This window comes from Microchirus variegatus (assembly GCF_963457635.1).
Source record: "Microchirus variegatus genome assembly, chromosome: 14".
Lineage (NCBI taxonomy): Eukaryota > Metazoa > Chordata > Actinopteri > Pleuronectiformes > Soleidae > Microchirus > Microchirus variegatus.
In genome coordinates this window covers 16,738,085-16,755,560 of record NC_139815.1, presented here as the reverse complement: position 1 = coordinate 16,755,560, position 17,476 = coordinate 16,738,085, and the positions used below count along the sequence as shown (strand labels likewise).

Genomic DNA, 17,476 nt, shown 5'->3' with positions numbered 1-17,476 from the left:
GGTACGTGACAGAGTGGCAGCATATGATGCTCTAGGGAGGAGAACTCTAGGGAGTTGGATTCTTCCCACATAAAAGTGTCAGCAAAAGCATTTATTTCCTTTTGAACTCTGACCCCAAGCGGCAGCAAAAGAAGTAAAAACCACGTGAAGAAGACATCACTTTTGTTTGCTACTGAAATCCTGTACTTAGAGTGGGAATGATTGACCTGTAGATCCAGGTGGTGGTCACTGCTTGTTTCCTTGTGCAAGATGAATGCTTGCAGAGATGCACATTTGAAATCTGAAATATTTCCTTGCTTAAACAAACCGTCTGGTTGTCTGACTACAATTTGTCTTGTTTCATCTCAGTTGAAATGATGCTACTGTGTTCCAAGATTTAATCACATTCTATGTTATTGAATGCATTGTTAACAAAAACAATTTAAATATTGGCCCCAAACTACGGACATAAATCCCAAGTTTCAATTGGGACAAATTGTCCTTTAAAGAATGGACTCTGCTGAATCTCACATTGCTCCTTGTGCTCGTCTGTGTGTCCAAGTCGTACATCTGTCCAGAAGAGAACTCGGATGTAGCGCAGTGTTGATCTGCAGATGACACAGCCTATAATCTCAATCTGTCCTGTAATTACAGAAAGGAGAAATAGGTTCATGGAAAGAGAGGGGGCAAAGAGAGAAATGGGAGGAGTCTGAGATTAAAAGATTAAGAATTCTGCAATTGAACTCTTTGGATAAAGACGTTAAGGACAGGACACTAGGATTTCAACTGCTAATGAATAGAGCCAAAAAACGGTTTGTTTTTTTGCGTCCTCTTTTACTTGAACTTATCTTCATCTGTTTCACACATTCTACTTAACTGGATCTGTCACAGACAGAGAGCGTGCAAGGGGGGGAGGGTACACGCGCTGATCACTCCCAGACCCTTACTCAGCTTGAGACTCTTAAAGAAAAACAAACTTTGAGGAGTGTGAGTGTAAACTGTGACAAGTTGTTCACATCTGCACAGCTGCTCTGCTGGTAAGGAGGAGGTGGGAAGAGAAACATTTAACGAGAGCAGGAGGGCGGGATCGGATACAAAATATTGCTGTCTCTCGAGCTCTCAATGGACACCAAACACGATTATTCCCCTTATTGGCTTCCATGTAAGTCAAGGTCTTGCCAGTAAAGGGCAAATGTATTGTGTATACCTGTGTCAGTGAAGTGATTAGTTGTGATGAAGTGGTTGTGAAAACTTAGATACTCTGTGGTCTGATGTGTAGTTGAGCACAGTGATATATTTTATCTTGCTTTCCTCCTTTATTTATCTAAATATACACACAAATATTACAAACCCAACAGCTGCGATTTGTCAGACCTTTTAGTTGAAAACCACCACTTGTAGAAAGCTTTAAATACTACGTGAATGTCTGCAGCTAACAGTGGACAGAAGCAAAAGAAAAGTCAACACCTTCAATTGCTTAACCATAGATTGTACATCAAATTTGATGCAGTCCTCTGGTTTGGCCCAGAAAGTAGGTCAGAAGTAGCCACCAGGGTGCGTCTCCACTGGTTGCAAAAATAACTCGGCAAACATTATCCTGAGGAATTAACAGCCTCAATTGCTAGTTTCTCATTTTCTTCAATAGCACGTGATGTGTGGACATCAGTGAGATGGTTTTATCCAGTAGGTGGCAGTTTGGAGGTTAAGTCGGTGTCTTGGGGATAGTGAAATCAGAAATCTAAAAGCTTTAATGCGACTTTATTGATGTTGTCTCCTGTCTTCCTGAGCCTGAGACATCATGTCGCTGACAAAACACTATGAAGCAGTGATATAGTAGGATTTCGCATGGAAAGGGACTTCTTCAAGGATTTTTCAAGGAGACTTACAAAGGTGTAATTATTTAGCATAGAATGTGTTCAGTTGTGCTATTTTGTAAAGTCATAACGCCCTTCTTCATTGTTTGCGTTTAGAGTTCCAAATCTTGCCATATAACATTGTTGCTATAAAAAGTCATTTCCTTCCTACTGATAGTGTCAGCTGGTTATAGAGCGTTGTTAGATGTTAATATTTTGGGACTAATAATATCCAGACAGTTTTTTGTTGCTTGTGTAAGTTTCTCACTGCAAAGAAGCAGCAGGAGAAGGCCACTGTGATTTACTGTGTGCAAAGTGGGAATGAGCATGACATCACTGTTTGGCATTTGGGATTGCAGGTTGTGGGATCATGGCCTGCAGAATAGTGAGTTAGGATACTTGCTGTTCCTAATTTTTGTGGCTCAGCTACCAAATAAGGGACAAGTGTTGGCTGCAGTTATCGCAGACTGAAGAAATTGAAAGGAGAACAGGGTTGGACTTGTCTGAAATTGTTGTTTGAACACTAGTGTCTGTCTTGGGTGTATTTAAGATCATGGCTTAAGTGGAGATCAGCTATTTGAAAGACTTCAAGATTTTGTGGGACCTTTATTGAAGGGATTATGACACAGATGCTGCATGCTGTTGATATGCAGTAACATTTCATGTTTTGCTTGAATATTCCTGGTCCTGGTGTCCAGTTGTCGATGCTCATTAATGCACATACTGATAGACCGGTATTTTTGTCAGGCATCTGAATGTATGTTGACAGTTGAGTCTGAATATAATTTGCCAGTTGGAGTGAGGATTTATAACCATCCAACATGATCGTTGTGATCTGTGAGAGAGACACAGTTGTACTGAAGACAACCTGCAGGATTTGTTTAAAATTACACATTCTGAGCCAAATGTGTACACGTACAATCCTCACCACCGCAGTGGATTTTTACAGGGTTTGTTTTAATGATAGCCTGATGCTTCTCCGATAATGGGCATGTCTGCTGTCAGTCATGCGTTTGTCTCTGCTCCACTTGAATATCCAAATAAGCCTCCTGCGCACGAAAAGCTAACTCAGTCACCCACCTGCAGAAAGAGAACAAAGCTCTCCTTAATGTTTCCAAATCCCTCTGGTTAGTGGGTAGTGGATCTAACAGCTCAGTGGGAGCTTAATGGCGGAATTAGGTTGTCACATTGTAAATGATATTCACATTATTCTCTGGAGTGGAGTCCATAAGAGACCAATTGTTTCAGCTGTATTTGTTTGCCGCACTTTCGCAATGTACCTCAGCTGTTTGCAGAATGTGCACCTATTGTGTATATAGATTCATGGAGTGCTTAGAGAGAGGGTATGGATCATACTGTTTATGGGGTGGATACATCTGTGATTAACTGATGTAGTATGTGTAGTATGTAGTATGAAGAATAATGCTGATTTGACTTCCTTTAGCGGCCAGGGACAAATGGCATTAGTGGATCGTAAAGACCTGACGTGAAGCTCGAGCACCCCTGAATAAATCTAGCTTAAAAGACAGACTATTCACACACATGTGCTGCCTTTCTGACTGACAGTGTTCTTCTCTGACAGATCCTCCTGCAGGGAAAGAACCCAGGCGTCTTGTGGCAGTACACTCTTCCTCGCACTGAGAGGAAGCCTGACTACAGCTGGGGTGTGGTGCGCTCGGACTGCTCCGCTCCGTGTGCTGGAGGTGAGACTGAATCCCTCCCTCGTGCAATGATCATCCACTATTAGCATATAACCTTACTTAGGATCAGCATCAGCAAACATTATTAGGACCCTCTTCAAAATATATAATATTGCCCCTCAGATACATGCAGCTTTTTACTCCATTTAATCAACAGCTACATGACTAGATTGTGCATGTTATAAATTATTTCTAATGGATAATGAAACATCCTGTAGCCTCAGACTTTTAACGTGGGATCATCTTTCACATTAAGGCAGAAACATGCACTGATCCTGTGTGTGACTAATATCTGTACATATATGTGGGTTTTTTTTGCATTTGTCCTGTTTGTTTTCATATTCCATGTTTTCCAATCTGCCACAGTGTGGTCCAGGTAGTGCTTTTGAAGGAGTGCGTTGAAAAACAAAAAACAAACAGACTCCCATATGTGTGTATGTGTGTGTGAGTCATTATCAGATGTCAGCATTATCTTGCGACGCATTACACTATCTCATTCTCTCCCCCGTGTTTAGAGCCAAATGTTAACATAAAGCACATGAAAATATCAATCATTGGTATCTCTGACAAAGTAAACATATGCATCAACAAAGTTACAAAATGACAGCATATTTCCAAAGCATGCCTCCACCCAAATCTGTGTTTTACCACTGCTTTGATCCATTAAGTGACTTTGAGTTGTCTCCCTGTAATATATTTTCTCAATCTACAATTGATTAAATAATAACACACATTGCAGATTCTGTCATAAATATCACATTTATTGTGCTGGGCATATTTTATTCTCTCCTCTGACTGAGTAGATGGCACCAGCTGTATTTTTTTTCTGCAGTGAAAAATCTACCACTTGTTTCCGGTTAAGTATCATTTCAGAGTCTGGAACATTGACACATAAAAGGAGCGTGATGTTATTTATCCCCTTCCTCCAGAATTTCTCTCTTCTCTCAGAATCACTGTGACAGATACGATACATTTTGCCTGAACTTTATTTAAAACTTGCCTTAGATATTATAATAATAATAATAATAATATTACAATTATTGCAGTTAACAAGGTTCTGATATATTTTTGCCTAGCCATAAATATATTGTTGTCAATATTTTAAACTACAGTAAAGACTTGAAAAATCAATGTGTCTTGTGATTCACTTAAAATAGGAGGCAAGTAAACTCTACATTTTCTATTCCATGTATGTGTTTAAAGACCACAACAATTAGCAGATGCGCTGACTGACTTAACACAGAGATGTTTGCTGTTACTGCTATGTAACTACTATCTTTCTTGCTATATTTTATCATGCTTTTTTCCATCAGGGCGTATCTCCGCCAAGGCGATCTGTCTGCAGGACCAGAAAGTCCAGGTCAACTCCACCATGTGTAATCCCCTCTCCAGACCGACACTCGGGTCCCATCTCTGCAACACTCAGCCTTGCCCTGCCTAGTAAGTGCTGCTGTATGTTTACATTTTTCATGAGCTGTCTAGAGTTTGCCCGTGGTCCGTTTGCTGTGGTCAGCCACTACTCTGCCCGTTTTCTTCTTGCTCCTCTCATTTCAAACTTCTCATTATTCTTTCCTTTTTTTACTCTTTTGGGGAAAAATTGGAAACTCTCCCCGTCCACTGTACTCTTTAATTAGTTCTTAATTTTTTCTTCCAGCTTTGTCTTTATTTCAGTGCTGACAGATTTTTACTCCTACTGCAGCAAGTGGGTTCACTGCAGCTTGTCTGATTGTGCCAAGATCATGCGAGATTAATGCCAACACTAAATAGTCTTGTTGAATAACAGTGGATTTTTAATACTAATAATATACATTAGTGATGGTTAGAGTTAATATTTCATAGATTGATCTGAAAACCTACACCTGGTTTTGTTGATTATGAGGATGGAACATTTAGTGAAAATGTTTTTGACCAATATGACAAATTGGTTAAATTTTTTTTACAATTATGTATTTTTATAAATTCACTTCATTAGATCCTCCATTGACCTTGGGCTCGGTGACCCGGACACCATGTAAATGGCATTGTTTGTCTAAAAAGACACAACTGTTTTGTCATGAATTAAATACAGGAGAAAATCTGCTGTATTTCAGAATAAAATACCAAAGAAAAAGACAATGGGGAACAAGAGAAACAGCAAAACCAACTCTGTGTGATTTTTGATTTCTGCGCATATCATGTATCGTATTGTGAGCCCAGAGCTTCCTGACATTTTTAGTGGCAACATCACGACTGGGTTTTAATTCAGTCGTCTAGGCATGCATTTTTAAAGAAGACTGAGCGGTGTGCACCACATTGTACCAATCGTATGTGGGCCTTTGACTGAGAGAACTGGAGCTCACTTGATTCACAGCGAGTCTTCAGGTTCAGTGAGAGTACACACGCGCACACAAATAGCTTTTTAACCATGCAGTAAAACTGTAAAGTAGAAGTTGTCATTTTGACCACCACCAACCATGTTTCAACAAGTCCAGACCAAGCCAGACTTGTGTTAAACAAGCCAGACAGCTATCAGTTACACCTCCAACCGTTTCTGACCAAGTTTCCCACAACCTGAGAGGGCATTTCCTGACCCTAATCTTGGGCAAACATTTTTTCTTATCTTGGCGAAAGGTATACAGTCTTGTTGCAAGCCCTGAGCCCCCTCTCCTTTCTCAGCGAGGGAAATGGTATCAGTGAAGATCCAGGAAAATGATGCATTGTTTATTAAACAGTTGCTGACACCATTTCTCAGCTGGTTATGTGTACTTACCAAATTAAGGGCACTGCACAGGAAGACGATGGAGCGGCATGAAAGCTTTAATGAGACCTCCTGGATGTATGGATACATATTCAAGAGCATAGCAGAGAGGAGAAAAAAAAATGAGAGTGAGGCAGGATGCATGTGTGCTCTGTATATATGTGTAGTCTCACAGGAGGGGTAATGTGAAAATGCCTCCTAATCTCCGTGGTGTGTATCTCAGGTGCTGACAGGCCTATCCATGTTTTATTGTGCAGAGACGCCGAGATTCCCACAGGGACCAGCCAGTCTAGCCATGTAGAGGCAGACCAAACACCCCCCCTTCGTACCCGCAATAGCATCAACCCCTTTTGCCTTAGACCCATTCTATTCCACACCGGGGTATGACACTACTTTCTGAACATAAACCAGGAATGCAAGGAGAATTTTAAGGCCTTAGTTCAATCTCCCAGCTCAGCTTGCAGTCAGGAAGAGATACACTCATATAGACTTTTATGTCCTATCTTGCTTTGTCCTCTCCCCAGCCCCTGTAACACATTTCCCAGTACCACTCTTCTCCTCCTCTGTAGTTCTGTCTGTTGTGTATAGCTATTTTGTTCTCTTTTATGGCACAGGCCATCTGTGCACTTACTTTCCAGAGATTGAGGATTTCTCTGTGAAGACACAGCACCATAGATAGACACTTGTACCTGTTCCAGACAAGATGAGCAGATAAAGTGAGACTAAAGATGTGTGCACAATTCTGGCCAGAGATGGTGCTTTTCAAGTAGTAGAATAGTATAAAGAGCCAACTTGCAGGTACATTTTTTTTCTTCTTCTACTAAGAATAAAGAGTCAGACCATTATATATTTATACGTTGAAGTGTTGAAGGATAGGATAAAGGAACGAGACACAGATAGCTGCAGTTGGTAATTCATTGAGCTCATCATTGTGCTCCTGTATGTTCTTCATCAATGATATTTGTACTTATTGTTTCTGAGGTTAGTTGGTGGTTGTCCAGTTGTATGCTGCTAAGTGAGCCTGTCTTGGCTTGCGAAAGGGATTTTAATATTATTGTGAATTCTTTGTGAAATAAAAGTTTAACAAGAAGTCATACTTTCAGTGTATGAATAGGAATGAGCATCATCAGCATAATCAATATGTGCAAAATTGATTGCAAATTAAATTGTTCACATTATTTTTGCCCAAAAATAAAAAAAAGCCTCTGTCATTTAGACATTTCCTTGGATGACACATCGTTGAGCTTCATGTGAGAATATATTATATATTATATTCTCACCTTTGTGTTTGCACTGAAACCTTCTTGAATTTGCTCTTCACAATCTTAAGAGAGCCCCCAGGTTTCTCTCGCATTTCCATGTCAAAACATCTTATGTTTGGTAGAACATGGAACTTCGGTCCTGTTTGACTCGTAGCTGCTCAGCAAAAACCTACGCAACATCATGGAATAAGTACACTGTAAAAGTAAAAGAAAAAAGAGAGCGCAGGCTGAAGGGACCATTGAATGACCTTACTGAAGTGCAGTGGTGTGTATTCAAGAAAAATGAGTCCAGATGGGAAATGTCCAAGTACGCCAAACCACATAAATATGAAAATGTATGTAAGTCTGAGTGCAAGAAGTACTTCCATGGAGTTCTGCTGAATATGGGTATAACAACCTGCTAAGTAGAGGTGGTCATGTTGGTGTATAATCATGCAGAATACCTTAAGAAATGTTGGTCTCTGAGCAAACTCAATATTAGGGTAAGAACACATATTTATTCATTGGTCGGAACTGGTCTCTAGCCATAGAAGTTCTAAAAGAAATGCAAGGGCGTTCTTTTCAGAACCTCCCCTGCAGTATTGCACTATTCTACCTCAAAATATGTCACCATTGAAAGATTTGAGAGATACAAATTACAGTTGGGTCAGTGGCGGTTTGCAGTGAGGCAAAGTGGCACTTGAGCCACTTTCCCCCCAATGATATATTGTTATTTATAAGCCAAGGAAAAACAGTGGGGGAAAAAAAAGCAAACAGACCACTAGCCAAAAAAAATCCAAAACCAATACTTACAGGTCCCAATGGTTCACGTCTTTCCCATTTCCAAATTGCAGTTTAGTCCTGCTGCCTCATTTATCTGTGGCATTTGAATGAGCATGAAAGCATTTTTCCTCCCCTGAAGCAGGTCGGGCGGTGTGGAGGAATGGTCTTTGTGGTCGCGTGTCGTCTCAGAATTGGACAGAGCCATCTGCCCATCTCTCCGTGTCCTTCTTCTCAGCCTGTGGTTGTCAGACCTCTCATTTGCTGTAATCTCCCCACGTTCAGTGGCGGTGCCTCGACGAGCTATTTTCAAGGCAGAAGTGGGCTTTCATCAGCAGCAAAGCTTCATTTCAAAGACACTCGAGAGGGAGAAGAGAGGAGAGGAGAGGATAGGAGAGGAGAGGAAGTGACAAAATTGTCTGTGGCCGCACTGTAGACCTGGGATAACTGTAACGTAGAGCTGTATATACAGTATTGTTTCCATGTTTAGTGTCAGATGTGAATAGCACTCGTGTGTGTGTGTGTTCGCTGCATATAGATTCTGTATATTTTCTCATTATCTTCCACTTTGCGGGTCCATGTTTTAATTTGTCACAACTTCAAAGAAAAACAGGAAAAGTTCTCTATTTGCAGCTTGCAACCACTTAATAATATATGGTGTGTTAACATCTGGTCCGATAGCACTCACTAGCAATTTAGGGTGAAATTGTATTGGGGTTTGTGTGTTTGTGTGTGTGTTTGTTTTGGCCCAAAATAACTGCAGCAGATTAGAGCTGGGACCTGTGGGTGTCTCTCCTGATTAGAGCTCAGTCACGGCTGGTATCCTGCGATCAGAGTTCACTCTATTGCTCCATATCAAATGCATGCATTAGACTTTCCTTCAATCATTTGCATATTATGCAATTTTTATGATGAATATTATGCGACGCATACTACGCATGCCCCATGTGTCGTTGAGTCCCCTCAGTCACCTGCTCTCTCTTTTGTCTCCGCACAGTTGGGCGACTGGAGACTGGGGGTCATGCAGTCGCTCGTGCGGAGGAGGCCAACAGACGAGGACGTTGCGCTGCCTGAGGAAGGTCACTTACCAGAGGGAGGAGGTGGTGGCGCACTCCCTCTGTCCTGTCATTTCTCCGGCTCAGGTCCAACCCTGCCAAACCCAGGCCTGTCCGCCTGAGTGGAGCACAGGATCTTGGTCACAGGTGGGTTTGTGGAAGTCTTTGAAATCCACACGAGCAGCACATGGGATTGAAACTGTGAATATAGTATCGCTCATTTCATCATCGCTTACTCTAATCTTTAACTGCTTTATCCTCCACATGAGGGTCCTGGGTGCCAATCCTAGCTGACAAAGGGTGAAAACTGGGGTACACCGTGGACATCGCAGGACCACATATAGAAACAAACAACTATTCACTCTCACACCTATAGCCAATTTAGGGTGTCCTATTTGCCTAATCCCCTAATCTGCATGTTTTGGACCATGGGATGAAACCAGAGAACCAGGAGAAAACCCACGCAGACATGGGGAGAACATGCAAACTCGAAAGGCCCTTGTTACCGCAACATACAGAGTTGCTACTAATGATTATTATCCTCTTGATTCAATGATTAGTTGTTTGCTTCATAAAATGCCACAAAAAAAGCGAAATGCAGATTCAAAATGTAATTTTAAACTTGTTTTTTGTCCACACATCAAAAGAGTTTAATGTTATCAAAACAACAGCAGATATTCACGTTAAGGAGGCTGAAATAACAGACTGTGTTTGTATTGACTGGTCAACCAAAGAAGAGCACAAGAATTTAGGTGGAAAATATACAGATTTTAATCGTAGCAGCAACAGTTTATTTGTCCGATCTTTGTTTTTCTCCATTACATCATTGTTTCTGCTTCAGTTTAATGTTGCCCATGAGGCTAACACACAGTTGTACATTTGAGAGGAGACACCTCAAGTTCAATGTGCAAGCTGTCAGAAGAGTCAGTCAAGCTAAAACAAACACTCTGCTGCCCTCTGTTGGACATGTAGGAAAAAGTTAATTAATTAATGCCACTTAGGAGGACCATTTTACTCTGGCCTGTACTATCTGCTTGTGATTGAAAACACTCTTAATATATTTTAATTTAGGTTACATAGATTTTTGTCTTTACTTCCTGTTCTTTTTGTACAAGTTGTTGAAATTTAATTCCTGTCATTAAATCTGCCCGAATGATCCACAAAACAGCCACACAACAAAAGTGATTATAAGTCATTGTTATTGTGTAGTTTGCAACCAGCCCCTGATCTGTCAAATGATGCAGGATTAGAATTATATTCTGCATTAAAAACATGTCACTTATGTGATTTATGTATTTAAGTTACTAACATTCCATACGAACACACCGTTTATTTGTTCACATTCTTGTACACTCTGTTAACAGACATCCCATAACACATCCTATATCCGGTGTAACCTGCACAGTCTGGACATTCAGCCGTCATCCTTCAGGACGCTCTCAACAGCAAAGAGTTCATTTGGTGGTCATGCAGACACAAGGCCGGCCGTCTTGAAAAATAACTCGAGGACCTTTCACTGACAAAAGGACAATTGCGTGTCTCTAAGTGGATATACGCACAGATGTGTGTCTTATGTCTCATAAATTAACGTGGCGATGCTGCATAAACAGCAGTGACGGCTGAGGTCATCAGTCAGTCCCAGCGGAGCAGTGTGACTCTGTTGTCCGTCCCTCTGTGGTTCATATGGAGTTTACCGCGACAGCGTTGATGGAGACTTTAATGGGTCGGGGTCACTTTCATTTATGAGGTATTGGTTTATTGTATATAATGTTTGGCCCGTAATGGACTGTATTCAAACTGGTGACCTTCTATTTGCTGGTCCACTATGTGGTAAAAGTGCACTGACAAATGCACTGACAAAGCCAAGGATTTAACCTTTGTTAATACTGGCTTGTGCTTAAATGTGGTCAAAGCTGAAGGCTAAAACAATCGTTATCAAGTGTCAGGCTGAGTTGACGTGTGCGTGATCTTTTAACCTTTGTTTACTGAATCACTAAGCTCTTCGTGTTTTTTTTTTTTTACTTTTACTCTACTACGTATTTCCATCTCTGTCTCCTCTCAGTGCTCCAAGACCTGTGGCCGCGGACTGAGGAAGCGCAGTGTGTTCTGCCGCAGCACCGATCCCGGGGCCAAAGCAGTGGTTGTGCCTGACAGCATGTGCAGACAGCACCACAGACCCAAAGCCCAAGAGACCTGTGTCCTGCAGCGCTGCCCCAAAAATGAAAGGCTACAGTGGATGCCCACTCCCTGGGGAGAGGTAGGAACACAGACACATGAGACTCACAGTGAGCAGGAGCGTCATAAGTCAAATGAGTTGTTTCCAGTTTAATCATCCTGAGCAAAGATATTCACCCTAAAGCACATCCAGTGTTTATCGTCTTTATGATGCACGTTGTGTTGCTTGAAATATAGGAGGATTATAAATAGTAAGTAAAGAAAAACACACTTTTTCATTAAATAACTGGATATAATTTATTTAATTCTGAATTAATTAAAAAGCAAAATGTATATTAAAGCTGCATTATGTAATAAATCTAAAACAACAGGCCGTAAAATCCTCCTAATATGTCATAGAGACTCAGGAATAATATTCATATAACAAACTGAACTTACCAACAACAACAGTACAGCCGAAATATTTGCAGTAAAAAAATATTTTGCAGACTGCAAATCATGTTTATGTTTTGAAATCATGTTTTGGCATGTGGCGCCACCTACCGCCGTCTACCAATCATTGCAGTCAGTAGAGTCTCAGCTACCGAGCAACCACGGGTTGCCAGTTACGTCAAATCGTAAAAGACCTCGGTATTTTGAATTTGAATGTAGTAACCGTTTTTGGCCACATTCTTACATGTGGCACCTTTAATAATGAGTCAATCACTTTGAACAATTATTTAATCTTTGATTTTAGTTTCTTAAATATGAATATTTTCTGGTTTATTTGCTTCTCTTTGACAGCAAACTGAATAAGTTTATTTTGAGGAAAACAACTTGACGTTTGTGAAACACTAATCAACATGTTTGACATTTCGTGGACCAAACATGTAATTTGTTGAACGAGAAAGTAATTGACATAATGACTGCTGATGTTAAAACAGTCAGACCAGTGGATGACAGCTTTGTGTTTATGAGGGGAAAATTGTCATAATTGTGGATGTTTTTCTTGAATCCTGTAAACCTTTATCAATTGAATACTGTGTCTGCTTTGTTTTGAATGGTTCACCATGATATAAAGCAGCTGATGGAATTGTGTTTAACTTGAATTGTTTCTCATTTTGAGGAGAACAGCTCAAAATTAGGCTCTTTTTCTACAACTAAGTGACCTTGTGGTGTCTGCGGCAGACACACACACAAATACACACAGAGTTCATTTTGTAATTTCATCCCCCCTGCTTGCATTCTTTTTTCAGTGCTCCAGGTCTTGTGGCTCAGGCATCCAGAAGAGAGAGCTTCGCTGCGGGGAGAGAGACTCACAGGGAGGGTATGTGCCTTCAGCTGCTCACCGAGACATCCCTCACACGTTAATAGATTTGATACCCACTGCTTCGTCTGTGTCGTGTGTCCCAATCAGTATCTCGGTGCTTTCACAATTCGAGTCGTGTTGAGCAGGCAACCTGTCTTCTTCTGCACAGGTATGTGGAGTTCCCGATACGGAGGTGCAGGAACACGGCCAAACCTTTAGTGGATCTGCAGCAGGGCTGTAACCGAGGTCCATGCCCAGAGCATCCATGGGTCGTCCCGGGCAGAACAACCTCCAGTGCTGTGGTTTTAGGCTGGTACTCCTCTCCCTGGCAGCAGGTACACTGGCTCGTTCTTTCATCCAAAAACCGGTTGACATGACATGAGTTTTAGTCTGATAATATGTCATTTACTCCAGCTGAAAGCCTTTCAGTTCCAAGCTTCTGTCCTACATGCTGTGGTAATGGATGCAATTGTGGGTCTCTGAATCTAAACAAAAACAAAAGAACTAGTTGTACGGTGTCAGAAACCAGTGTGGAATCGTAGGAATTGTTGTCTTGTCTCACTTTATTCCACTGAATGTTTGTGCCTTCCAAGAAGAGTTACCAAATTACAGCAAAGTTAAAGAGTGTTGGAATTTTTTTTTTTTTAATTAATATAGGTCTAATTCTCGACAAAATATAACGCTAGTGTTCTTTTTAGATGTTATAATGCAGAAATATTACATATATCTTTAGCTGAACCACAGAGGAACGCACAACAACAACTCTCACAAACACTATCATACTCTCTCACAAACACTATCATACTCTCTTTCAAACACTATCATAGTCACATACACTTATTATCATACTCTCTCACAAACACTATCATACTCTCTCGCAAACACTATCATACTCATACTCTCTTACAAACACTATCATACTCTTACAAACACTATCATACTCTCTCACATACATTTATTATCATACTCTCTCACAAACACTATCATACTCTCTCACAAACACTATCATACTCTCTCACAAACACTATCATACTCTCTCACAAACACTATCATACTCATACTCTTTTACAAACACTATCATACCCTCTCACAAACACTATCATACTCTCTCACAAACTATGTCATACTCATACTCTCTTACAAACACTATCATACTCTCTCACAAACACTATCATAGTCACATACATTTATTATCATACTCTCTCACAAACACTACTATGGCCTCTCATAAGAAACCTTTCTCTTATCTTGCTACAGTTCTTCCAATCAGCAGCCACTTCTTCACAAAGAGCCGGTCCCTAGCGAGTAAATGCCTACTCTCACCGGACATTTATTTGGTGACTTAGGGAGGAAATGACCCAAACCTGATTATCATTTCAAAGTTTTTGTTCCCAGGTATCACATACTCTATTCTGTTAGGAAATCCTTTGGGGCAGATTGTGTAGTTTACATGCTATTTCATCTAAAATGCAATAAGTCTTAAGGGCAACCTCATACAGCACACTGTCTCATTCCGCTTGATCTGGCACTTGTGATCCTTGTACGTTTCTGCCAGAGAGAGTGAGAGAGCTACATGTATCATGACAGCTCAATGGAGGGCAAGTACATGCTGGATGGGATGTTTGTTTTATTCATCAGTTCTTTGTCTGTATGGACTTTTTCTCCACCTGTTCTGCTCCTCTGCTCCTTTTATGACAACTCTCTTCCCTCCATGCCCATCAATGTTTTCATCTCCCTCCTCATTGTTTGTCTCTACATTCTTTCTCTCCCTCTCATTGTCCCCTTCCTTTTTTGTTTTTCTCTCACTGATTTTCCTCTTTGGCCTCCGTCTCAGTGCTCCGTGTCCTGCGGTGGCGGAGTTCAGACTCGGTCCATCCAATGTCTCCGGCAAGGTCGCCCCGCTGCTGGCTGCCTGCCCCACCAGAGGCCTGTAACCTCCAGGGCATGCAACACACACTTCTGCTCTGCCGCTCCTCCAGCTCCAGCACAACGTCCTGGCTGGATCCCAGCTGCTGGACCCACACTGAAAGGTACATTCCTCAGGGGAAAGAAGGCAAATTCATCACGTTTAATTTGCCTGCAGTGGGTTGAGTTTTCATTCCGTCTTCTGAGGAAATTCTTTCTATTTAGCAGAGACAACCAAAATTATACACGCGGTTGTTTGCACATCGGCCCATTATAAAGTTTGCATTCATCTAATTTATCCAGGGTAATGTTAACCAGTCCATTTACTTATACGTTTTCGATTTTCATCATGATACAAGCTGGGTGCTAGCTCACCTGGTACAGCTGGTACTCCTGAGGCTGTGGTCCAAGTTCATTTTGGTAAATATCTATCACTCTCTTTATCCTTTTACAAGTAATATGTCCAATTGAACAAAGACAGTAATGCCCCAAAAATAAAAAAAATAATAAAAGCAAATATGATGACACTTTTGCTTCAGGGGAATTTAACATTCCTCATTGTTTTCTAACATTATTTGGCTGAACAGTCAAAACAAGCCTATTAAAATAAATAAGGAAAAGCTCAAAAACAACCCCCAAAAAAATCTGCTAATTGCATTTTCTGCTTTGTAACCTGCAGATGGACACTGTGTGGACCATTTCAGCTGGTGCCACTTGGTTCCCCAGCACGGCATCTGTAATCACAGGTTCTATGGACAGCAGTGCTGCAAGTCCTGCTCTAATAAGAGGCCGTGAAGCTCTGATGTACTGTACGTTTGAACAGAGGTCCATCCATGGTGTGATTACTAATAAGACACAGGACTGTTGCCCAACAGCACGTGTTTTCTTCCTGGAGTACTTGACTAATGGATTTTTGGAAAAAAATAAAAAAAAACAAAGTGAGAATCTGTGGACACTGATGATCACTGTCATCGCTCACATCGAAACTGAAGAGACAAATCACAGAGCATATGAAGACGTGTGTGATGTAATATATATATATATATGTTTTCAAACCTCTGGAGCTCCAAGCCATCATGAGAAGAGGAAAGGACAAAAGTGTTTTCAGCTTGCTTATAGTGTATGTTCTATGTTTAAAGGCGTCTGGTTTCACACGCCTTTATTTAAGTTATTATGGTTTCGTAATGTATAATTTACAGTTTGTCTGATGTACGGTGGACCTGTGACATGTTGCTTCTCGTTATGTCTCTGGAAAAAACATAAGATTGTGTCAGTTGCCCTTGAATCCACATTTTACATTTACGTTGTATGAGCCATCAGTACTCACCGGTAAGAATTTCTTCTTCACCTTTACGTGTCCTCTGCTCGTTTTTGTTGCTGCTGCTGAATCGATGACAGATACCCCCTGCCCCCCCCCCATGCGTGTGTGTAAAACATTTTATTAAGTCATGCTGTAAGTGGTCACTTTTATTGCTCCTATTTTGGTATGGTAATACAACCTGATGAGCTACTTGTCTTTATCTCTCAGTTGATTCTATAGTAAGAATTGGAACAGAGGCTGTCTGAGGGGCTGGGGACACGACGGGACAAAAAAAGAAAATAAATATTCTAATGGTGGTGGATTTTTAATGAGACTGGGTTCAATCTGTAACAGAATGAGAGAATTATCACCGCAATCTGTAGTAATGTTCATACTTTTTCTTAGTAGTGTGACGTGATGTGATGAGAAACCTCCAGATGAATTCACTATTCATTACTTGTCCAGCACCAAACAGCAGCTCAGTCCGTTATCATCTTGTTTCTTTAAGCACTATTTTGGTCTCCACCAGTTCTAACAAATAAAACTTTAGTCATGTGCTGCTGCATGGCTTCTTTTTCCATGTGTAACTGCATGTGATTGTGAGATAGGTTGCAGGTTTCCACGCATGATTGAATGACATGTGTTCAGGTGGATCCTGCGAGCTGATTGGTCCTGCACAGGAGGCTCCAGAATAAGAGGGCCTGATCGTCGCAGCTGCATTGGAACTTCCTTGAGCCACTCATAGCCAGACTGCCAGCAAACATTTTGTGCTTGTTTTCCATTAAACCTTTGTCAAATTGTTTGTTTTACTTCTTGCTGATGGTTTTTTTCTTCGGAGTTGTGAAGAGGGATTCATTCTTGTTGTCCGCCCTATCCTTATGAACGGTACAGCTCAAGAACGTCTGAGAAATTTGGTACAAATGTTAACTTTAACCCGAATTTGGTGGATAAAAGATCACTGCGTCCAAAAGTTGTGGAGCACCTTGATGGAATTTCTTTAAATTTGGCCTCAACATTCATTTGGACTCGAGGATGACCTGCTTGAACCCTTTCAGATTTCACACAGATTTTGACTTGACAAATGTCAGACACAGTAATTGTTCAGATTTTGGGTGGCTAAAGATCAAGGTTGCTTTTGACCATTTGAACTTTGAAATTCCTTTAAAGTGCATATATGATGTGATTCTGGGAGAAAATGTAGTTCATCTTTTGACCACTGTGACTGAAAACACGAAAACCATTAACCTTAAAGACTGAGCTGAGGGGGCGACTGCAGTTTACTGCGGGTTTCACATTACTTGTGTGTTCCTTTAATTCGTGTTAGTAATAAAAGTATTGATAGAGCGGCTTTAATGTTTCACTGGGCATTATTAACGGCTTACAACTCCCTGTGAACACAATTATTTTTCCACCCAGTCTGCTTGCAATACCACTGGCTATGTCAACCTATGACATGAGGTAAC

At 40.9% G+C, this 17,476-nt stretch overlaps 1 protein-coding gene across 1 annotated transcript in view; it reads left to right on the top strand.

Annotated features, from left to right (window-relative positions):
• The window catches only part of adamts18 (ADAM metallopeptidase with thrombospondin type 1 motif, 18), a gene marked incomplete at both ends in the record, with an annotated part of 47,121 nt that extends 31,613 nt beyond the window's left edge, over nt 1-15,508 (top strand). Inside the window, 8 exons of the mRNA XM_083900878.1 lie at nt 3,415-3,535; nt 4,846-4,972; nt 9,288-9,492; nt 11,408-11,602; nt 12,756-12,826; nt 12,978-13,143; nt 14,643-14,838; nt 15,393-15,508. Of these exons, the coding sequence (XP_083757004.1) occupies nt 3,415-3,535; nt 4,846-4,972; nt 9,288-9,492; nt 11,408-11,602; nt 12,756-12,826; nt 12,978-13,143; nt 14,643-14,838; nt 15,393-15,508 (1,197 nt within the window). The remainder of the gene's footprint in view (nt 1-3,414; nt 3,536-4,845; nt 4,973-9,287; nt 9,493-11,407; nt 11,603-12,755; nt 12,827-12,977; nt 13,144-14,642; nt 14,839-15,392) is intronic.
• Nucleotides 15,509-17,476: the final 1,968 nt, after the last annotated feature.